At 37.4% G+C, this 24,536-nt stretch overlaps 1 protein-coding gene across 5 annotated transcripts in view; it reads right to left on the bottom strand.

Moving 5' to 3' along the window:
• The window catches only part of LAMA2 (laminin subunit alpha 2), a 622,089-nt gene that overhangs the window by 323,110 nt on the left and 274,443 nt on the right, over positions 1 to 24,536 (bottom strand). For all 5 annotated transcript variants that reach the window (XM_086707799.1, XM_086707800.1, XM_086707801.1 and 2 more), the window contains exons 11-12: positions 22,316 to 22,456; positions 19,570 to 19,743 (exon numbers count right to left, since the gene is read on the bottom strand). In XM_086707799.1, coding sequence (XP_086563925.1) covers positions 19,570 to 19,743; positions 22,316 to 22,456 — 315 coding nt within the window. The remainder of the gene's footprint in view (positions 1 to 19,569; positions 19,744 to 22,315; positions 22,457 to 24,536) is intronic.

Raw genomic sequence — 24,536 nt, 5'->3', positions numbered from 1 at the left:
GAAAGAATTTCTCTAAGATCTTACAGCTAGCAAATGGTAGGTTCTAAAATGTTAGATTCTAAAAATTTCACTTAACATGATACTCTCTAGCTCCATCCATGGCAGAGCAAATGACAGGATTCCACTCTTTTTATGGCTGAGTAATATTCCATTGCATACCTTCTTTGTTCTTTTTAATTTTTTATACATTTATTAATTTTTGATAAATATAAATCAGAGAGAGACAGAGCACAAGTGGGGGAGGGGCAGAGAGAGAAGGAGACACAGAATCCAAAGCAGGCTCCAGGCTCCAAGATGTCAGTACAGAGCCCAACGCGGGGCTTGAACTCACAAACCACGAGATCATGACCTAAGCCGAAGTCAGATGCTTAACTGACTGAGCCACCCAGGTGCCCCTACGTTGCATATCTTCTTTATCCATTCATCAGTTAATGGACACTTGTGCTGTTTCCATATTTGGCTATTGGGACTTCATCAAAATGTAAGCTTTTAGACAGCAAAGGAAACAATCAATGAAACTAAGACAACTTTCAGAATGGGAGAAGCTACTTGCAATTGACACACTCAGGAAAGGATTAGTACTCAAAATATATAAAGAACTGATCAAACTCAACACTCAAAGACTGAATAATCCAAATAAAACGGGCAGAAGACATAAAGAGATATTTTTTCAAAGGAGACATGCAGATGGCTAACAGACACATGAAAATATGCTCAACATCACTGATCATCAGGGAAATATAAGGCAAAACTACAGTGAGATATTACCATATTCATACTGTCAGGTTGGCTCAAAGCAACAACACAAGAAATAACAGGTGTTGGTGAGGATGTGCAGCCACAGTGGGAGCCACTGTGGAAAACAGTATGGAGGTTCCTCAAAAAGTTAAAAATAGAATCAGTCTATGATGCAGCAATTGCACTACTAGGTATTTACCCAAGTAATACAAAAACACTAATTCAAAGGGATATACATGCACCCTAATTTTATAGCAGCATTATCTACAATGACCCCATCAGTTTTGCTATTACACCACACAGCCCTCAGAAATATATTTGGGCTGGGCTGAAGATATATCCTTCAGGATCAAAATTCATGTGTCGTGGAGTGTATAAACATTATTTCTAATTTCTTCTTACTGGGTTTGAAAACACAAAACTTCTAGATGTAGAGAAGTTGTCTAAGTCTGAAGTTTAGATAGAATAGATTTATAGCTAACACATTGTCCATAACCCTTTATGAATTCACAGGGAGTTAAAAACTAACTTGAATAATCTCTTGGGGCCCTATTCAGTCTTTTAGATGGCAACCCTTGTAAGGATTTCACTGGCAGCATTTTACTCATAACCTTGAGATATGCAGGTTATGTTTCTCAGTAGAATGTAGAGAATTTTCAAGATACTCATCACATCTCAAGCAACATATTTAATTTCTAAGTCATTTGATCCCATCTGTCTAAAGAAGAAAATGTTACAAAAGTCAATTGTTTTCTTCTGCACTAACAATGAAAATTTGAATTTGAAATTTAAAACACATTATCATTTACATCAACACACACACAAAAATTCAAAATGCTTAGGGACAAAGGTAACAAAATATGTACAAGATTTACAAGAAAAGCTTTGCAACTCTGATGAAAGAAATCAAAGAATTAAGTAAAAAAGATATTCCATGTTCATGCATAGAAATATTTAATATCATCAAGATAACAACTGTTCTTAATTTGATCTATATTTTCAATGCAACCCCAAATCAGAATCCCAGCAAGTGATTTTGTGCATATCAACATATTAACTAAATGGAGAATCTTTTGACTCTCTCATATAGAGAGTCAAAGACCCAGAATAGGCCAATATAATATTGAAGGACAACAGAGATGAAGGGCTGACATTACCCATCTTCAAGACTTTTTATACAGCTACATTAATGCAGGCAGTGTAGTCCCAACCAAAGAGGAGACAAATAGATCAATAGAAGAAAACAGAAAGCTCAGAAATAGACCTGCACAAATAAAGCCATTCGATTTTTAGTGAAGAAGCAAAGAAAGTTCAATGGATAAAGGAAAGTCTTTTCAACAAATGGAGTTGGACCAATTGGACATTCACATGTAACAAATAAATAAATAAAAGAATCCAGATGTAGACCTTACACCCTTCAGAAACCCTAACTAAAAATACATGATAGACCCCAAAATGGATCATGTAAAATTCAAAATTATGAAAATACTGGAACATAGCATAGGAGAAAATCGAGATGACATTAGATTTGGTGATGATTTTTAGATATAATACCAAAGGTATGATCCATGAAAGTAAATTTGATGAGTTATACCTTGTTAAAATTAACAATAATTTTCTCTGCAAAAGAAACTGTTAAGAGAATGACAAAATGTGCCACAGTTTGGGAGAGGATATTTGCAAAAAAAATGTATCTTACAGAGAACTTGTAATTGAAATATACAAAGAGCTCTTAAATCCCTACAATAATAATCTAGTTTTTAAAATGGGTCAAATATGAATAGACATTTCCCCCAAGATTGTGCGCAGATAGCAAATAAGCATATAAGAATATGTTCAACATCATACATCATTAGGGAATCACAACTTAAAACAAGGAGATACTACTACACCCCTCTTAGAATGGCCAAAGTCCAAAACACTGACACCCAATACCAGTCAAGATATGGAGCATTAGGAACTCTCTTCATCGTTGGTGAGAATGCAAAATGGTACTACCATATTGGAAGGACACTTTAGCAGTTTCTTACATAATTAAACATTCTCTTTCCAAATGACTCGAAGGAATTGAAAACTCAGGTCCCCACTAAAATATGCATTCACACAAAAACCTGCACACAAATATGTATCATCGCCCAACCTTGGAAGCAACCAAGAGGCTCTTCAGTAGGTAAATAGATGAATACATCACAGTACATCCAGAAAACAGAATGTTACTCAGCTCTGCGAAGAAATGAGCTATCGAGCCATGAAACAGACATGAAGGAATCCTGATTGTATATTACTAAGTGAAAGAAACCAATCTGAAAAGGCTACATACTATGTGCTTCCAACTACATGACATTCTGGAAAAGGCAAAACTATGGAGACAGTGAAGAAGAAAGTGCCCTACCCCATGTTTTTCATTTCTTTAAAAAGTTTTCAGATTATGAAAGGAACAAGTCTACTGGAAAATACATGCTGCCAAAGCAGAGTCATGTCTTCTCAGGGGATACAGAGCAATAGAAAGACAGCCAGACCTACAACATCACAATAAACATTTGAAAAGCTTTAACATGTGTACACTTCTCTTGCAGAGAATATTTTGGAATCCAGCATACTAAACTGCACTAAGTCAAACATTTAAATGAAAAGCCACAGCTGACCAAATATTATCATATGTGTTTATTTTATTATCTTAAAAGGCAGCTGCTTCCCTAGTGAAAGCAAATTAAACTTAGTTAACAAACTTCTTTAATTTGATGGCATGAACTCTAAATTGGTATTTGAAAACAAGTGTCATGATTTCCACTCACCTTGACCACAAATTAAATAGCCTACTCTTTGTATGCCTTGCACAAAAAAAAAAAAAAAAAAAAAAAGAAAAAAATCTACAGAAGTCAGGGGTTCATAAACTCAGTCAGCCTCGTCTCTGGAGAAGCTATATGTCTTTGTCTAAGCGACTTAATCTCTCAAGGTCTCAGTTTCCACATTCCATTCCATGTACTTTCAACATGCAAAACAGATAAAGGCAGTCTGGTTCAAGAGGAAAAGGGTCTCCTTATCTGTTCTTTTATACCTCCTGCCCTAGCACAGAAGGACCACACAGAACACAGTGTGAAAATCACTTAATAGAATATCGTTCAAGTTCTTTCCAGTTCTGAAATTCTTTGTTTCTATGTAAATATCCCAAACATCTTATCTTCTTCCTAATCCACAAAGAACAAGACTTTTACCCAAACAATGCTGCTCAGGCTCATAAAATTTGAGGGCTGGAAAAGAATTTGGCAGACTATTTGGGCCCTCCGCCTGGTTCTGAATGGACGTGGCCTTACATGATCCCAGAATTATTTTGTTAAATATTTAGAAAATCCAGACAGGCAATTTTGAAAAAAAATCCAACCAAGTACTTTCCCTGAGGTTTCATTTCTTTTTTATTTAGGCAATTTCTACCTACATTTCCTCTTGTTCATCTTCTATAGATACAGAAATAATTACCATTCATACAGAGCATTCACTCATTCACCCAACAGAAAAGTTTTAATTTTTTTTTTTTCAACGTTTCTTATTTTTATTTTTGGGACAGAGAGAGACAGAGCATGAACGGGGGAGGGGCAGAGAGAGAGGGAGACACAGAATCGGAAACAGGCTCCAGGCTCCGAGCCATCAGCCCACAGCCTGACGCGGGGCTCGAACTCACGGACCGCGAGATCGTGACCTGGCTGAAGTCGGACGCTCAACCGACTGCGCCACCCAGGCGCCCCCCAACAGAAAAGTTTTAAGCTCCTACACTGTCCAGAGAAACCTGGTGGGTGTTACAGGTACAAAAGTGAACAGAATCTAGTTGCACCTAGGAACTCATGGTTTAGGGAGGAGTATTTCTCATGCTGGGTGGCAGGAGATCTCAGGGGAAGAGCACAGGGGAGGCCTAATTTAGCCAATGCTGGGGGAAACAGTAGTTAGAGAAGTTTCTTACAGAAGTCAATGCTTGGACTGCATTTTGAAGGATGACAGAAGTTAGTCACTCAGAAAAATGGAAGAAGGGAATTTCAGACAAAAATGAAAAACTTTATAATAGGAAAGAATGACAGAGTCTGGGATACATACGGACATTTTATTAGCTGTACCACAGGTTTCTTCCTGAGCTACAAGTCCAGAATGGCCTCAGAGTTTTCACTGTATCCTTAAGGGAGCAGGATTTTAAACAGGGGGCTGAGGCAATCAAATCTGAGTTTTATAAAGATCTTCCTCTATCAGGAATGTGAGTAAAGTATTAGATTGGGGAAGCTGGAGGTGGAAAGAAAGTTCGATGGCTTTTTCTATAATCTAGGTAAGAAATGATGTAGGCTGAACACCGACTGTTCACTGTCTTGAATCATTTTAGTTGCTTTGCTCTGACACATCTCACATTTTCTATGGCTGGGCTTATGTATCATCAATGCATCTGGATATGGACGATAGCTCAGCTGAGAAACATTTGTTTCTTTTCAATTAATGTCATGCAGTCACTTTATTATACTTTGTAGAGTTACTATTTCATTGTTAGTAGTCGGCTGATTGCATGATTCTATTTGGTGTTCGAATCATAAACTTTTAAATCTGCAGGAGACTTTCTAATTCATCTGGCCTGCTTTCACACCACGTTTCTCCAAATTCTAGGTTTCTTTAGGGGAAACCGCAGTTGAGGTCATAGGGATGTAGTTAATGTAGACAGAGTTCCTCACCCTCTCGTTCACTACAACCAGAACCAGTCCTCCCAGCAAAACCTTTGAAATTGGCATGATCCTTATATCCCACTGCAATCAGCACTGGCCTGTCACCCACCTGAACCATTTTTCTTATTTCTGCATGTTCTAATTTAGATTTCGTTTGAAAAACAAGTTATGCTGTTAAGATATTATAACCTTCCCTCCCTCAACTTCACCAATGAGGAATTGAGGCCCAATGAGGGTCTTGCCTGTGTTTGTACTTATCTAATGGCTTAGCGGAGTTCAAATGGCAAAGCTGTTAACACATATTCAGGGAGAGCTGGAACCTCTTCTAGAATCTGAAAGTGTCCCTAACCCTCATGTTGTATCCTGGTCCTGCCAAGTGTCCTCATTCCAAATATTAATGGCAGTACATCTTAGATGTCCTATTACAGAAGAAAACAGCTTCTAAGATTCACTTTTTCCTATGTGAATATGTATATTTGTGTGTATTGTGTGTGTGTTTCTGTTTGTAAAGAGATTGATAAATAGATTTGGATTTATGTATTTTGTGGTGGCTAAGATAGGGTTATTTTAGGGTTTCTTCACACAGGCTAAACTATTGAGTAAGAAAGTCAACCTCTGAATTCAGACTAAGGCATGCTACACGATTCTTTTGTTTTTAAGTGTTGGGAGTTTTAAGTCTCTGGAATCACCTACAAATGCTTAATTGAGCATCACTAATTTTTCAAAGGAATCATAAAGAGTGGTGTTCAAAATTTTATGGGTAAAGAATCACTTGAGGAAGTTATTAGAAGTGCAGAGTTCCACACATTTCCCCCAGATCTTCTGACTGAGTGAATCCAGAACGGGGTCGGTAATCCACTTTCAATAAAGACCCCAGGTGACTCTGATGCACAGGGGCCTGAATACCTTACTTGAGCTACTGTTGTAGCCATAACTAGATTTTAGAAGAAGAGGTTCACCTAATGTTTTTTCTGAACCTATTAACCTGACGTACCTCCGTTAAGTCAAAAGACTGCATTATGCGAGTTGGGCACATGGAATCAAACCCAGTCCCTCCCAAGTCTTATGGGATCAGCCTGGCACAGGGTTCATTCACAGAACTGTTTGTACTTTCCTTGGCCTAGACATCGTTCACCAAGCACAAAGTTCATGGATTTGGCATGACAGAAAATTGTTTCTTGTTTCAAACACTTATTCTACCCAGCATCCTCCAAATATCTGCTAGATCGTGAAATCCCTCTATTGCTTCCTGTGTAAAGTTTCAAAGGAATTTCTGATCACGAGCACAATCATGGCTGGATATTAACATAATCAAATTTTATCTCTATATTTGTTTTGAAAACAAAAGCCAAGGAAAGCATTTTGACTTTTATACAAAACCATCACATCTTAATTTAAAACTATTTCATATCAGAAGAACAATGCCCTACTTATTTCGTTTCCTGTGATGATGAGTAAAAATAAGCTTAAAGCAGTAAATGGCCTCAGGGACCTTCCATGGCCTACAAAGCTTTTAGCTTGTGGGCTATTTCCAGTGCTATTTCATCATAAAGGACTTATTTCTAGAACACCAAGGCTGATGATCACTTCATATCCAGCCCCAGATGACACCGGAGAAAAGGCATTTACCTGATGACCAGACCACCTCTTGACAAATTTGGACTAAAAGAGAAAGGTCCTAATAGTGACTATCTAAATCAAAATACACTAAAAATTAATGGGAGCAGATTCTTTCTACCCTTTTCCCTTTCCTGCTCTCTTTCTTTCTTTCCTTATTTTTTTCCATCTCTCCTTTCTTCCTTTCTTCTTTACATTCTTCCTTCCTTCTCTTCCTTCCTATGTGTGTACAGCTCTTCTAAATTTTCAGTGGAATAATGTCTGACCTCAAATTAGGCCCAGCTGGAGTTAATAATAATAGCTAATACTGAGTGCTTATTATTTGTTGTAAGGCATTGTCTTGAATAACTCTGTGATGAGGGTATTACTATCTCCACTTTATACATGAGGAAACAATGGCACAGAAAAACTATGCTATGATCACACAGCTACTCTGTGAGAACTAAACTCAACACAGTTCTCTTTCTTGTGTTAGTGCTGGGAACAAGCATTATTTCCAACCTAATTTAATGTAATTTAATAATTTAATTTAATTTAATTCTGTTCTATTCTTTCTTTTCTTTTTTTGTTTTAGAAGGAGAGAGAGAGCATGAGACTACATTGGTCAACAGCACTTCTGTCCTCACTCCAAAAAAGAATCACATGATGATGATTGAGCTTCACGTGATAATGGGTTTCACATGTTTAGTTTAAACAACATATACTCTATCTTCTTTGTGCCACATTTTTTTTTTTTTTTATTTCAGAGAGATAGTATGTATGAGCAGCGGGGAGTGGCAAAGGGAAAGAGAGAATATTAATCAGGCTCCACACTCAGCATAGGGCTCAACGGGGGTTCAATCCCACAATTGAGATCATGACCTGAGCTGAAATTAAGAGTGGGGTACTCAGCCAACTGAGCCACCCAGGTGCCCCTCCAAGCCCTATTTTTAAACCATTTTTCCAAACAAGCTCCAAGAAAACCTGGATCATGGACTGTGATCCATCTAAGCTGGCTTCCTTATAGACTAATTACATGCTCTTTAACACTTGATTCAAGATTCTGGTCTCACTCTCACTCACTTTTGACAAAACCAAGGCGATGGCATCATAAACTCTGCCCAAATGCCTTCAGGGTAAAAACCACCTTGAAATCACCCAACCTTTTCCCTAAAACCAGTGAATATCTTCCCCAGATCTTTACCTTCTGCGACACTACTAACACAGTCAAGATGTTTGGTGTTCCTCTTATTGCAGTAACTTCATAAGCTTATTTTGCTTCGTCAACAGGTTTTTTAAGACTATATTTGGGAAGTTGGCAGCTGACATCTGTCTAATATTTATGAGGAATTAGAAGATTGTATTTTGTTATATATACAATAAAAACACTTTCTCCTTTAATTCTCTTCAAACCAAAATATCACTACAGCAGAATAAGAACATTGATATCAAGCTTCAGCAAGTACTTAAAGAATTTTTGATATCTCTTTAAAATAAAAAAAAAACCCACAAGAATTAAAGTATTTACACTTGCATGATTCTCAAACCAGCAATCTTGGCAAAAGTTCTCCACAAATAAGAGTCCGAGTAATTCCCCCAGCCCACATGAAATATAAGCTGTGGAATTTAATGGAATTTAATTAATTAATTAAAGATACATGCTCATAAGTTAAAAAACATATATGCTTATGTGTATATTACAAGTATCTTTCATATAAGAAAATATTCTTTTTATTCTGAAATTTTTACTCCAACAGGAGACCAACAAGAATAAGGAATTCAAACACTGAAAACAGCAAATAAAAACTGGGGCGGGGCGGGGCGGGGGGAGGGGAAGCAAAACCTGGTTATCTCAGAATGATGATATAGCCAGAAAGTAGTTCTTCTTCCTAATAAAGGAAACGTCATACGGTAAATATTTCAGGTGTGAACACACAACATACAGGAGGCCCCATTTCTTTGGAAATAGCTGTAAATATATTCATCTGCGTAAAACAATCATCTGTGTCTAGTCATGCATGCTCTCTGCTCCCGTGGCTGTCACTGCTGTCGATCTGAAGTTGAAAGGTAATAGCCTCATGATTCAAGGAAACTGCTGAAGTGTGTACTCAGGCTTCAGTTGGAGAGATGGGTTCATTTATCATCATAATAAGCTATTACCATCGAGAGGTCACAACTCATTGAAGAGACAGTCAGTCTAATTGGCTCGATTCCGTTAGCTTTTGACGTGCCTCAAGGAGATAAGCACTCTTTTGCAGGTAATTTTCAATCACCCAACAAACTACTTGTTTAATAATTCATCACATTTCAGATTGGGGTCTTATCACATAGCCCCTTTTTCCATGTGACAAATGCTAGATTTCAACTACTTGAAATCTCAGACCCAGGGAATGGAAGAAGAACTTCCGGAAAAGTTAGGCAAGATAGCACCTGCTTCAACTCAACTACTACTGCAGGAAGTGACGAGAAAACCTCAGGAATAAATGTGTGAACTTTATGCTTCTCCAGTTGACACTGCTGACAACAATAGGATTCCCCGAAACTATCTGGAAAGAGAAGAGAGCTATTCAAATCCTCGTGGTTAATTAAGCATGCCAACCAATTTTTAACTTATAGGATTGGGGCACTTAATATTTAAGTGATCACATTAAAGCAGTAAATTTTACAATAAAGTCTAGAATCTGAAGCAATAGTTTGTAATAGAATAGATTAAAAGAAAGGCTGTTGTAGTTAAAATATCACATTTTACATCTTTGACAATACTCTGTTCACAGAGGGTATGGACAGTCTCTGGAGGCAAGCTCACCTCAATTCAAATGCTAGTTGCGACTGTAAATAGATAAGTAACCTTATAGTTATAAATATATATTCTTGTTCTCCACTATTTTTTGAACAAATGGTGGTATATACATATATACACACACATACATACATACATACTATTCTGCTTCCAGGTTTAGTTACTGAAACGTGTACTTTGGATCATTCCATAGTAGCATACAAGGAACTTCTTTCTTTCTTTATTTAAAGTTTGATAGTGTTTCAGTCCATGTATGTACCCAAACACATTTAATTAGCTCTCAGTGATAGACATTTTTGTGGTCATCACAAACATTTATGAATGAATGACTTTGCATTTCTCATGTTTATACATGCCAGTAGGGTAAATTTTCAGAAGATAAATATAGAAACAAATGTGCATTTGTAACTTTGGTCAAGATTTCTAAATTGGTTTTCTTGGATTGCATAAATGTATATTCCCACTACTAATATATAAGGATCTTTGTCTTTTTAAAGTCTCAGTAATCGGTACTGTCCATTTTGTTCTCTTTCCTAAGATAGATGACAAATGATTTCTCAATGTAGTTATCATATCGATTCAGGTTGAACATTGTTTTATATTTTTCCACCTTCATTGAGAAATAATTGGCATATGTCACTGTATAAGTTTAAGGCATACAGCAAGTATTTCCTTTTCTATAAACTGTTCATATCTATTGCCCATTTTTTTGTTGGACCATTGGCCTTTCTCATCAATTTCTATAACCTCTTTAGATATTAGATTAGCCTTCCATTTGCTACAAATTAAAACAATAAGAAGTGTGGGATTTTAAAAAGAATTGATATTTTACTATTTGTATTATTTGATATTTTATTATTTGTATTATTTGCTAGGGCTGCCATAAGAAAGTAAGACAAACTGAGTGTCTTCAACAACAGAAATTCATTATTCAGAGTTCTGGAGATTACTAGTCCTAAATAAAGGTGTTGGCAAGACTGGTTTCTTCTGAGGCTGTGGGAGAAGGATGTGTTTTAGTCCTCCTTCTCTGGTTTGTAGCTGGCTGTCCTCATTGTCCCACTGACATTCTCCCTGTCTCTACATTTTCCTTTTTTATAAGGACACCAGTTGTATTGAATTGGGATCTATCTACATGACCACCTTAATGACATTATAGCTGCAGGGTGTTGACTGTGTTTATTATGCTTATAAAATTTACTTGTCTAATTAGTTACTGATGGGTAGAAATTACAAATTCCTTTATATACTATGCCTTCAGTGAAACAGGAGTGGTAAGATACTTATTAAGTTATTTTCCTGGAAAGACACGAAGCAATGATTGTTGATTGTTGGCTTTATTTTGGTACTTTCAAGATAAAGTGCAAATGCTTGGCAGGTTTCTCAAAAAGCTAGCTAACTGATCTTTTTTTCACATCTGCAAAGCTGCTGCTTAAGTCATGTAATCTACTTGCTTGCTAAAATGAACTCTCTCTGATTGTCCATTTTTATCTTTAATGTTATCTTGTCCCTTACCACCACCAGATGCTCTGTCAGATGGCAATAAATAGGGGTCAAAGTGTTCTGCAACAAACATCTTTAATTGATATAAAGACTATCTCTGATACATATAAATTCCTACAGTGTACAACTATAGAAATTCATGAAGAAACTGACATTTATTGAACAGCTTCTGCGTGCTAAGGGTGTTTTAGAGGGTTTTGCACAATTCTAAGGCTGGAACTCTCATTTTGCAGATAATGGAAGACTCAACTAAATTATGGGATATGTCCAAGATCATAAAACTACTAAGGTAGATATCCAGAATTTTAATCAGATCTGTGAAAGGCATAGGGATGAAAATGCTAAGAATAACTGACCATGACTTCTCCTTACTTAATTAATCCCTTTCAATCGATTCTCACGAAAACGAAGAAAGAAAGAAAATAACGTGTGAGTTTGTTAGTCCACAATCAAGATGTCAGCAGGACTGGTCTCTTCTAAGGGCTGTGAAGGAAGAATCTGTTCCAGACTTCTCTCTTGGCTTATAGATGGCCACCTTCTCTCTTTGTCTTTAGGCCACCTTCCCCTTACACATATCTGTCTCCCATCCTTCCCTGCACACTTTCCCTTTCCACTATTAACAAAAAAAAAATAGATGAAAAAACCCCAGTGTATAAAGAACACTCTAGCTATGATAGGTTCCAAAATGGTATAACACTGACCTACTAAAGAATCCTGAGAGTCTGTCCCACAAGAGCTAGGGCTAGTGTACCAGAAGCAACAATCCATCACTTCCCTATGGTTCTCCACTGAGCTGCACATAAAACATGATATAAAGTTTTATTTAAGAAGATATAGAAAAAAATGTAGCTTTACATTAAGATTTGATTGAAATTCTCTAATTGATGATTTTGCCTTTCTTTGGTTTTGGGATGAGGGATGGGGGTTGAAGAAGGAAAAACTTTTACGTTCTTCGTGTGGCATAGTCTTCCTTTGCATTGTTTCAAAAAAATTGTGTACAAAGAATACTTGAAATTCTATTTTAAGTCTGTGTGTTTTGTTATTCATTCAGTAACCACTGTGGTAAGCCCCAGGGCTAAAGAGATGACTAGCCGGAGGTCCTGTGTTAGGTGCAATCTGTGGAGAAAACATTATTTTATACTGTTTTGGATACTCTTAATTTCTTTTTGTAGGGACAAACGTCCGGCATCATAATCCTTTCACCAGAAAAACTTTCTACATTTTTCCTAGTGTAATTTGTTGGTGAAAAAGTAGCTCAGCCTTTATTTCTCTGAAAAACTCTTGGTTTGCTTTCCTTTTTCACGGATATTTTGGCCTGCTAGAGAATGCTGGACTGCTTTTTTGTATGTTGTTGTTTCTTTCCTCCCCAATACTTTAAAATATTCGTGTATTGTATTCTGGTTTGCATCATATCTGACAAGAATCTTCTATCTTTCTTATCTCTGTTCTTCTGTACATGATGTGCCTTTTTTCCCCCCTCCGGCTGCTTTTATGATTTTCTCTTTGTCTCTCTCATTTTCTTTTTTTAAATAATTCAATTCAGATATGCCTTGGAATGATCTTCTTGTCGTTTTTGCGACTGTTTTCATTGACTGATTTTCTTCCTGGTTATGGTTCATATGCTCCTGCTTGTTTACATGCCTGGTCATTTTTTATTTGATGCCAGGCATGCTGATTTTATAGTGTTGGGTGTTGGATTTTGTTGTAATTAAGTAGTATTGGACTTTGTTCCGGCATGCAGCTAATTTAGTTGGAGCAAGTTGGTTTCCTTTAAGGTTTGCTTTTAATATTTGTTAGGGTGAATTTAGAGTAGCCTGTAGTGTAGGACTAATTTAACCCCTCTACTAAGATAATACTCGGTGAGTACTTTACCTGATGTCCTCTCCATTATAAAGATGTTTCATTTTAGGTGGTGGGAAAATGAACTATTACCAGCTCTGTGTTGGTTCCAGGAATTGTTTCACTTGCTACTTTTTGGTAACTATCCTAAAGTTAACTGAGATTGATTACTGCTAAGTAAACTCCTTAATTTTTGTCATCAAATTGCTGTTAAACTAAATGCTCTCCTATTTAGTGCATGTTTAGTTGCTCAATTGGAAACAGTGATCTTTGTTCTCATTGTACTTCATTATAAGGTGCTACAAACAGAATGATGCATATGAATATTAAAATGCTCCTCTGTGTAATAATTTGCAATGCTACAATTAGTGCTTTATACATTTAATTTAAAAGGGGCGCCTGGGTGGCGCAGTCGGTTAAGCGTCCGACTTCAGCCAGGTCACGATCTCGCGATCCGTGAGTTCGAGCCCCGCGTCGGGCTCTGGGCTGATGGCTCAGAGCCTGGAGCCTGTTTCCAATTCTGTGTCTCCCTCTCTCTCTGCCCCTCCCCCGTTCATGCTCTGTCTCTCTCTGTCCCAAAAATAAATAAATGTTGAAAAAAAAAATATCAAGATACTCTTATGATAAGGTTAGGGAAGATTGGGAGATATGCATGTTTGACCTTGTAGGTAGGATAATGTTGCATAGTAGACTTTACTATAGCTATGGGCAACAAGTGAGTGCTTGGCTTTTTTGTTTGTTTTTAATAAATATATTTCTTCATATACCCCTAACAATTCATTTGATTAGTTCTAGGCAGTAAATCTTCCTGGTACTACTCTATTACCAAATCATTCTCTTTTTTTTTGTAATTTTTTTAACATTTATTTATTATTGAGAGACAGAGACAGACAGAGAGAGACAGAGCATGAGCACGGGAGGGAGAGAGAGAGAGAGAGAGAGAGGGAGACACAGAATCTGAAGCAGGCTCCAGGCTCTGAGCTGTCAGCACAGAGCCTGATGTGGGGCTGGAACTCGCAAACAGTGAGATCACGACCTGAGCTGAAGTTGGAAGCTTAACCGACTGAGTGACCCAGGCGCCCCATCAAATCATTCTTAATGAGATCTGATTCGTGGAATAAAAATTCAATCACCGTTGATTTGTCCTATTTACTTTTATGGTCATGCCATTCTCCCACATACACAATACCTTTTTTTTTTAATTTGTTTTTTACATTTATTCATTTTTGAGAGAGAGAGACAGAGCACAAGCAGGGGAGGGGCAAAGAGAGAGGGAGACACAGAATGAGAAGCAGGCTCCAGGCTCTGAGCTGTCAGCACAGAGTCCAACGCGGGGCTCGAACTCACAAGCTGTGAGATCATGACCTGAGCCGAAGTCGGACGCCTAACCGACTGAGCCACCCAGGCGCCCCACAATACCTTAATTGAGAGGAGATTGGATCATGTTTATTAGTTTTTAATTTTTTTTAACCATGTTTGAAATCATTTTTCAACCCTGACATAAATCCTAAGTCAAGAGTCATGATTTCACTCATATGTGGAATTTAAGAAACAAAACAAATGATCATCGGGGAAAAAAAAGCCAGGCAAACCAAGAAACAGACTGTCAACTATAGAGAACAAACTGATGGGTCCCAGAGGGGAGGTGGGTGGGGGGATGGGTTAAATAGGTGATGGGGATTAAGGAGTGCACTTGTGATGAGCCCTGGGTGTGGTATAGAACTATTGAATCACTATATTGTACACCTGAAACTAATATTACACTGTATGTTAACTAATTGGAATTTAAATACTTTAAAAAACCCAAATAAATAAGTAAACAAATAAATAATAGCTCCATCCTTTTATTTGGAAAAAAAAAAAACAAACAACAGCCTGCTGTTGTTGTTATTAAGTATGTAGCATTAATCACCAAGTATTAGTTGAGCTCCTTTTATACGACAAGAAGGACCCTACCCTGTAAATCTCAAACATCAGTCTCCTTCAAATCCAGAGGTTCAATTTGAGATCTGAGAGATGGAACTGAAAGTCAAGCAAGCACAACAAGGAAGTACCAGAGATTTCTTTTAGAAGCCAGATGCTATTTTGTCAGCAGACTTATAATGTGCATCTTAAGCTTGCCTATAGGTACTGTTGGCAACTAGAGGAAACAATTTAAAAGCTCCTTTCTCTGAGCTAGAGACAGAAAACGACAACGTCATGTTGTAGAAAACAAGCATTGTTCTGTGAAGAACAAATCACATAAGATTAATTTAATAATGCTCAGAGACAGAATTGTAAACCTGAATGGTAATGCGGGAAGAGTAGACAGGCCAAGCCAGATTCTCAGGGAACTTTACAGATGCAGAGAGGATTGCTTTTGGAAGTCGCACTATTTCAGACCACTAGGGGAACCTTAAGTAAATGACTATTTCAGTGTTCCAATAGCACTTAGTTTACTAAAGCAGTAAATTATTCCAACTCTGAAATACCCAAACTGTTTCTGAATAGCTGTAGCCTGTAGCAAACCAGCAGGATTCTGCCCTCTAGATCTTTCCATTCCTGCCTAGTCCCATGTGTAAACCAGTGCCCTACAACCAAGCATTAACATTTGCCAAGCATTTTGAAAATGAAATGCTGCCTCATACAACCCTCTAGGTGGCTGACTTAATCCTCCTTGACTCTCTAAAATGAGGAGTGAGGGGGAACCAACGCTTGATTGTGCCAATTGTGCTAGATATTCACTCACATGTGAGAAAAAACATTTTCAAGATTGCTTTTGAAGAATTAACTCATAAGGGAGATGGTGAAAATATTTAAATGGAACGGGCAGTATAAGAATGTGCTAAGATTTTCCAGGCCTCATGACTACCCCCCCCCCCACACACACACACGTATTTGGTTATGTGTGCCTCATGACTCCAAAGAGGGTCTGCAGTCAATAAAAATGTGTCTTAGGATAAAAAAATACTCCTTTGCTAGACTGGCTAGCGTTCTTGAGTTTTATCACAATCAGGTGGGCCTCTCAGTCAGCAAAGTGTATCCCATGTGAGAGCAGTTTTATTATTTGGAGTCAGGTTCCTGAAGAAAAAAAAAAGGAAGAATGGCATGTGGCATCTTCGTTATATCAGAATAAGCATAGCACATCTCCCTTCTGTTAGAAGTAGCCTTCTAACCAAGCGCTTTGGAATATGTTTGAAAATTGGTTACACAAATATTTAGCAAAGCTAATAGCATCTCATAAATATTTTTTTTTGACTTTGGAATTAACACTAAAAAAGCGGAGGTGGGATGATATACCGACAGCCTCCTGGTCATGGGTGTAAATGAAATTCAGTATCTAAGCAGATGCACTGGTTTCCTGATAGACTATTTCTGTCAGATTCTGGCAATGGCTCTGATCTGAACAGCAATTACTGGTAAAGAATTTAGCCTCAACTATTTAGAGAAGTGGCTTTATTGAATTTATAAACAAGGCCCTACAATTTTCCATTTCCTTAGCAAGATATTAAATCAACCAAGCTAAGCATGTCACCATGACTATAATTTACGTGACGTGACGTGGCAGTTAAGATGTACGGTGGTAATTTGTGACAGCTTGCAGTATTATTGTAGTATCAAAGATTTATATGGTTCAGTTATTAAGGCAAATTGTTTCATTCATACGGAGATATCTGACAGTAAACCACCAAGGGCTTCCACATTACATTAAAAAATGTCTTCCGTATTCAAACAATTTGCACACCCTGTTACCATTATTTTGTTCACTGAGTGGAAATTGAAGCAGAGGCAAGCACAGTGGTTTTTTTCCCTCCCCTCTGAGTGTTTATTTTATTTTTTTTAATATGAGATTTATTGTCAAATTGGTTTCCATACAACACCCAGTGCTCATCCCAACAGGTGCCCTCCTCCATTCCCATCACCCACTTTCCCCTCCCTCCCACCCCCCATCAACCCTCAGTTTATTCTGTCTTTAAGAGTCTCTTATGGTTAGTGAAATAAGTCATACAGAGAAAGACAGATACCATATGTTTTCACTCTTATGTGGATCCTGAGAAACTTGACAGAAGACCATGGGGGAGGGGAAGGGGGGAAAAAGTTAGAGAGGGAGGGAAGCACAGTGTTTTGAAGTGAAAATGATCTGTGGAGGAATATGAAGGACTTCGTTGTGGGTGGTTATAAGGAACAGTTCAGCCAGGATAAAGGAAGTTATCTTTGGGCACCAACATCTAGGAACAGGATGTCCAAATTCTTTGCTCTGGTTTTATTTAATATCCCATTAGCTTCCATGCTTATGTCAGTTTGATTTTCAGCCAACAGAAGGAAAACACATATGACCCAAGAAAAAATATGGAAAATGTGGTTAAGAATATTCTATGATAAGCTATTCTTAAATAAGTTTCACTATTGTAAGAAAAATAAGACCTTTGAAACTCATCCAATTTTGACCCAAGGCTCTTCTCTGAACTCCTCAGAGCAGAAAAAATTTGGACGTTTATCTATGTTTTATTTATTTATTTATTTATTTATTTATTTATTTATTTATTTATTTATTGGCAATGTTAAGCTGTGGATATTCAAGACTTATGTGCTATTTTATTCTTGTTGGGAATACAGGAGGTTTCAAAATAGAACAAGATGGAATGACTTTTTGTTGTAAAAGACCTTGCAAATATAAGTTTAACTGGATTTTTTTAATATAGCTGTAGAATTTTATGCAATATACACTATTTTAAAGTACATATTCATTGAAAAATGGGTTTTATTCATTAACACATTTTTCATAATAGCATTTAGAAGTCTGCTCAAAATAAGAAACTGGCCACTAGTTGGGGCATCTGGATGCCTTAGTGGGTTAAGCATCTGACTTCGGTGCAGGTCATCATCTCGCAGTTTATATTCCAGCTCTACATCAGGCTCTGTGCTGACAGCTCAGAGCCTGGAGCTTGCTTCAGATTCTGTATCTCCCTCTCTCTCTGCCCCTCCCCTGCTTGCACTCTGACTTTCTCTCTCAAAAATAAATAAGCACTTAAAAAAAAAAAAAGAGTGGCACCTGGGTGGCTTAGTCGGTTAAGTGTCCGACTTTGGCTCAGGTCATGATCTGGCATTGAGTTCAAGCCCCGCATTGGGCTCTGTGCTGACAGCTCAGAGCCTGGAGCCTGCTTTGGATTCTGTGTCTCCCTCTCTCTTTGCCCCTTCCCCGCTCACACTGTCTCTGTCTCCCTCTCTCAAAAATAAACATTAAAAACCTTAAAAAAAAAAAAAAAAAAAAAAGAAAGAAATTGGCCACTAGTTAATTTTTTTTAATTAGCTAAAACCACCGACCAGTTTGCGTTCACTAACATGTGAACTACTAAGTTTTTCTTCCTCAATAAGTCATATGCCATGCAAGAGAACCACTAACAGTAAATATATTTTGTTTGTTTAATCAAAGAAAATTTCTTCCAAAGTAACACAATAATCCTATAGGTGAAAACATACAGGCTTACACATCATCGATTTGCTAAGGGATTTTTCTGTGACTGCTGCAGTTTCTGATATGATTAGTGATGTAACCATTAGCCCATAAGGTATTAACTTTCACAGAATTACTGTACCAAATTGGTTTCCAACAAATTACTAGGCAAAATAAAATAAAATGGTAAAAGCCAAGGCACCTATCTAGATAGAGTTAATCTACAACAGAACAACAACAACAAAAAAAAAAACACCTGCATTTCCAAGACTGTTACATTTGTTTATCTGTGTATGTTTTTATATGCGTGTGGTGGGCTTTAAAACAAACGGGCTTTCAACCTGGCACTTCTTTTAGGGTAGTTTTCTCTCTGAGCTCCAGGAAATATGTTGTTTACATAGACTTCATGGCAAGCATTAAGTTAGTTACGTAATACATTTCTTTTCCAATTAACATTCATGCAAGATAGAAGAATTAGCTCTCTTGAATATCAGTTTTGAAATAAAATAGACACAGATGACGAAAACTCCAGTAAGCATCCCACCATAGGCAACTCTAGAAAAACAGCTATTTCAAGTAAATTCAACAGTTTCTTTCAATATTTATAATTGGTTTTGCAAAATCATCTGAGAGGCTTTGCAAAAATATCCTAGAGTCTTCATTAGTTTAGTCATTCATTCAAAAAGTTCGCATAAAAATGAGTTGGAAACTGCCAAAAAACCAAGTGAGTACAGAACACCAACTATGTAAAGTTGTGACCTACAGATGCCATAGCCCGTTAACTCTTGGTATACATACTTCTCCCATGGATCCTGGGAGAAATACCCAACTAAAACTGATCTAGTTGCTTCTGGCAACACAACACACCATCAATTTGTTTTGACTTTTCTTAAAAAAAAATACTTAATGAAACTCGTTATTGATCAGCTAAAGCAAAGTGGCAGAAAGCCAGCACTGTCTGGACTTACTTTGTTTCCCAGATACAGAGCTGGTGCACTCCAGTAGTACCTCTGTGGCAGGGAACGCTGGGCTTCCACACTGCTGATGCTGATCTGCTGAGCTGGCTCTGAGTCATCCTGCCGGGGAGCCACTCGAATGTGGCCAGAGAGGTCAGTTAGGTACCAGCCGCTCATGTCTTGTATCTTCAAGAAAACACACAATCATCGTTATTTAGGAAAAACAAAAGTAAAAGTCATATCCTTTTCTTTCTCTTCCATATTCCGTATAGTGTCAATTTTTTGGAAATAAAAAAACCCCTAAAACTATAAAAGTTTAGAAAAATATAAGAGTTGTGGAAAATATGAAATTTATCATATGTACTCATTATAGATTCTCATTATTTTCTTTTTTTTAAAATTTTTTTTTTCAACGTTTATTTATTTTTGGGACAGAGAGAGACAGAGCATGAACGGGGGAGGGGCAGAGAGAGAGGGAGACACAGAATCGGAAACAGGCTCCAGGCTCCGAGCCATCAGCCCAGAGCCTGACGCGGGGCTCGAACTCACGGACCGCGAGATCGTGACCTGGCTGAAGTCGGACGCTTAACCGACTGCGCCACCCAGGCGCCCCAGATTCTCATTATTTTCTTGATAGTTCTAGGAGTTTGAATAGTAATACAGAATAATCTAGTTTTATTGATCCAATGCTTTAAAACATTTTTTTAGATGTTTTACTTGACATTTGAGAGAGAGAGAGCACGATCAAGGGAGGGGCAGAGAGGCAAAGACAGAATCTGAAGCAGGTTCCAGGGTCTGAGCTGTCAGCACAGAGCCTGACGCGGGGCTTAAACTCACAAGCAGTGAGATCATGACCTGAGCTGAGGTCAGATGCTCAACCAACTGAGCCACTAAGGTGCCCCGATCCAATGCTTTTAAGAAGTTATGATTCCAAATACTTCTTTCTTAAAAAATAGAAATTCATTCAAAGTTACACGATGACTATAATGTTATACAAATTATCAGACAATTGGATTCTCAATTTCATATTTTCCATTTCACTAATAATTTCCTGTTGCTTATGGAAAATAATATTTCAAAAGGTATTACATATATTTGTAAAGCAGAGGAAGAAAAGAAATACAACATGCAAGTGCATGAAAGGTAGCTTTTCATTTAGTATTTCCAACCTTCCCCTTAATTAAATTTCGATTTTGAGGCTTGAGAACATTTGAATCCACCAGCCTGTTGCTATGGCCACAGCTCAAAATACTATACCTAGTCCTTCCCATGGGGTCAGAGTACTACAGAAACTCATAGCCTAGATCCTTGTCCCAGAAAAGGAAGGAGCCTTAAAGGAAAAATCGGAAACACACGCGGTGATTTGTTTTTCCATCTTTAGACTCTGGCCAGGAGTGGGTATACAGCTACAATTCTAATTTAGACTGTCCTACCTAGCTGGCACAAAACACAAGATACTGAGCTTTGTGGCTACCAGGGGCCTACTTAGATGTGTGTGAGTGGCTTGGTGTTGTGGGTGATGGGGAGCAGAATAGTGATGATGATAATATGTGCATGAAGTGTTTTTAATTTTTTTTTTCATGTAGAGGTCATTTGATTCTCCCAAAGCCATGCAGTTGCTGGAACTTCCATGGTCCAAAGAGAAAGACCAAATAAAAACGTACTGGCTAGTTAGATCTTCAGATAGAGGCTACTTACTTCCTTCTCTCCCCCTTTCCAACAGCATCCTTCAGGCATTCTAGGACAGACCAGTGAGATTCAGAGGAAGTTCTTACCAGAAAGCTGACTGAAATAGAAATGTCAGTGGACCTAGATGCTGAACACCAAGGCTGAGGGCTACTTCTGCTCTTCCGCTAATCACGAAACTTTGATACGTTAACGGAGCAGTCTAGAGGGTGGAGTGAAACTCTACAAACAGAGGAGGAAGTGGGCTAGAGATGTCTATTTGCTGTTGGTTCTATGCAATCTGCTCTGGAGGCAATATATTTGATGATGTATGGATTCAAATTCAGAAATGAGAGTACAGTCAGAAACTATTCAAAATATTACAGCGGAAGGAGTGGTTGAAAGGTAGTTCCTTGAAATAACGATCTTTGTAGAACACAACTCTGGTCAAATCACTCCCCTGATAAAAATCCTCCGGTGGCTCTCCAAGTATAAGAATCCAACTTTGCATTCTCAACCCCAGGTGGTAGACTTTCTCAATCTCCTCTAGGCTTCTCTCTCTGTAGCTTGTTTCCTGTCACTCTGCAGTCTTAAGAGCTGCCACACAGGCTATTCGAAATTCCCTGAGGGTCCCATTTTCCTCTCATACCTCCTCTATAGAGACACAAACCACTGTGAAGAGTTGCAAAAGCAATGGGGAGCAATTTTTCTTAATTTGTATATCAAAAATATTGGTGAATGGAATACATAATTCTTCATATCACAATCTGATTCCTTCTCTCTATTGAATCATCTGCCCCTGGGGCTATATAACAACGTTAATTCCATTACTGCCTCACACAGTAATCATGGACACTGCAAAGGCTAATGTTTGTTATTTCTAAGAGATTCCAGGCCACACACTGCTACAAATAAAACCTTAAAGTCTTTGATCAAAGGTACGCAAATAGCATTTGAAAGAATATTCCATCACTGTTTCGTGATAACTGTAAGAGGAACTTACTACCAGAAAAAAATGTTTAATTTCTTACAGAAAGAACAATAGCAAGGAGGGCTGTGGAACTGTGTACAGAATGAAAAGGCTATTGCTTACATGGCCATAGGTCCAGTAGGAGCTCTGACATCTGTTTGAAACCCCTGAACAGAAACACTCGTCACAACCTTTATGATTATCCTCTTGCAAGTTGAAGAAGCCGGATTTACAGCGACTGCAGTCCCCACCTTCAACATTCTCCTATAAATAGAAACACAGGTGCCCTTCAAGATTAAGGACTGTCTTTTTAGTTCCGTTTAGGGAAGATACACTGTGTATTTTTCATTTTACCTCTCAACCGAATTTAAAGTATAATGATATTTTAAAAAATCTACTCAAAAGCTCCTTATTAAGCTATATCTTTTTGAACCACACTGATGGGAAGGGATATTGGATACTAATCTGTTGTAGTAAAAGCTCCAATTTTGTTCTTCACGTATGTCAAGAGTGTGGAGTAAATACCACTATAAATACAAACAGCAAGCCATACTGACTAAAATGGAGTCAGTCTGGTTCACCATTCTCTGTTGTTGAACTACTTCTGCTTAGAACACATGATATATGATAAAATTAGAGAATTAAACTAATGGATGTATGACAGACTGTTGATATTATACTGATGGCAAAACCCTTTCTACGTTACATAGTAAAAATTCATATATTTGAGGCAAGCATAAGAACCTGGCAAGGAGAGAAACTGGGGTGAATGGCCATAGATTCCCTTGATGGGACTAAGCAGAAAAAGAGGAAAGTTTTGCTTGGTTAATTTTCACAGTGTTTCCCTTAATGCATTGGAGTAGCCAGTTAATCATATAGTAATATTGTGGGAAAAAAATGAATCTCGTTCAGTGACTGCTCAGATTGGTATCATTAATTCTAGTCCCAATATCCTGAAAAATTTTTTGTGTATAGATGGGCCTCTCTACTGTGGACTCGGGCCAGAGAAAGCTGATTATCTGATGAAAAATGGGGAAAGCTGTAATTTCTCAATGAAAAGAACAGTTAATCTTGACTAATAACTTCTAAATAAAGGCTCCTTGCTTTCTAAGAAACATATTCTCAGTATCCTTTACACCTGCATTGCCTCCATATCTTTCCTCTTCTTGAATTCCCTCATTACCTTAATTCTGAAGCTTCTTCTCCTTAGAGGTCTTCTCTCTCAACTGTGTTCCCATAGCCCTTTATACATTGCTCTATGATAACCACCAAAAAAGCATAGCTATATCTTCCAGGATTGTTCACTTCAGTTGTATACCATAATCTATTCAGAGGTAGAAACCTTATCCTACTAATTTTTATAGTATCAGAAAATGGTACAACATGGAGCACTAACTAAATAAAATTTTATTAAACTTAAATGAATCTCTTGGTGGTTGTGTTTTTCATTCACACAAGGTGCTATGCATATAGTAGATGTTTAATAAAATTATTTTTGAATAAACCCAAATTTGGCAGAAGATAGGGTTGATAAAATCTGAAAACATAGGAGAAAAAATAGAAGAGAGGTCAAGAAAGAGTGTGAAAAAAGTGAACTTTGTAAGAATAAACAAATAAAGTAGTTCTCCTTGTATCCAAGAGAACAATGCATTTGAAAGTCACTTTTTGACTGTTAATTTTTATGACCCACTTGGGACCACAATCACTTCTATATTCCTGGGAACCTAAACAAAGGGGTGTCTAATGGCCTGTGTTCACATGTCAAATTTCAACGTCTTGATATATACACAAATTGAAATCATTGCTACTGACATTCTTTCCAGTTTTTACTACTAAGGTAGATTTCAGATATTTTGAGATAATAAATGTCAGCAAAACTAATCAAACTAATTTCAGACCTGTAGTGACAAATAAGTCCCCAAAGCCCTGAAGCTGGGAGACTCTTCAGAAGAGTACACAGGCAGGAAAGATGAAATATCACTATAATTATAATTTAGCTTATCCCATTGAGGACACAGTGCAGCTGTTCTGTGCACTGTGTTCTCGTGCACTTGGTCTAATCTACTTTTCGTTTACTCTAATTTGAAAGCTTGTACAACTACTTCTCTGAGATTCAGACTGAGTTCGACAATTTGAAATTTTCAGACATTAGTTACATATTCCTGATTTCTATTTAACCTGGTAAAATAACCTTGAAAAATATGATTAAATAGTTTCAATATTAATTTATGAATAACCAGAAGCAACATATTAGAGTAGGGATTCTAGAGACTATAAAGATGGATAGGTCAAGGTATCTGTCTTTATTTATTTTAATATGCAATTTATTGCCAAATTGGTTTCC

The sequence above is a fragment of the Puma concolor genome, chromosome B2 (genome assembly GCF_028749965.1).
Source record: "Puma concolor isolate L17-30 chromosome B2, mPumCon1.1.hap2, whole genome shotgun sequence".
NCBI lineage: Eukaryota > Metazoa > Chordata > Mammalia > Carnivora > Felidae > Puma > Puma concolor.
The sequence above is the reverse complement of the archived record's forward strand: the minus strand, read 5'-3'. Positions and strand labels throughout refer to the sequence as shown.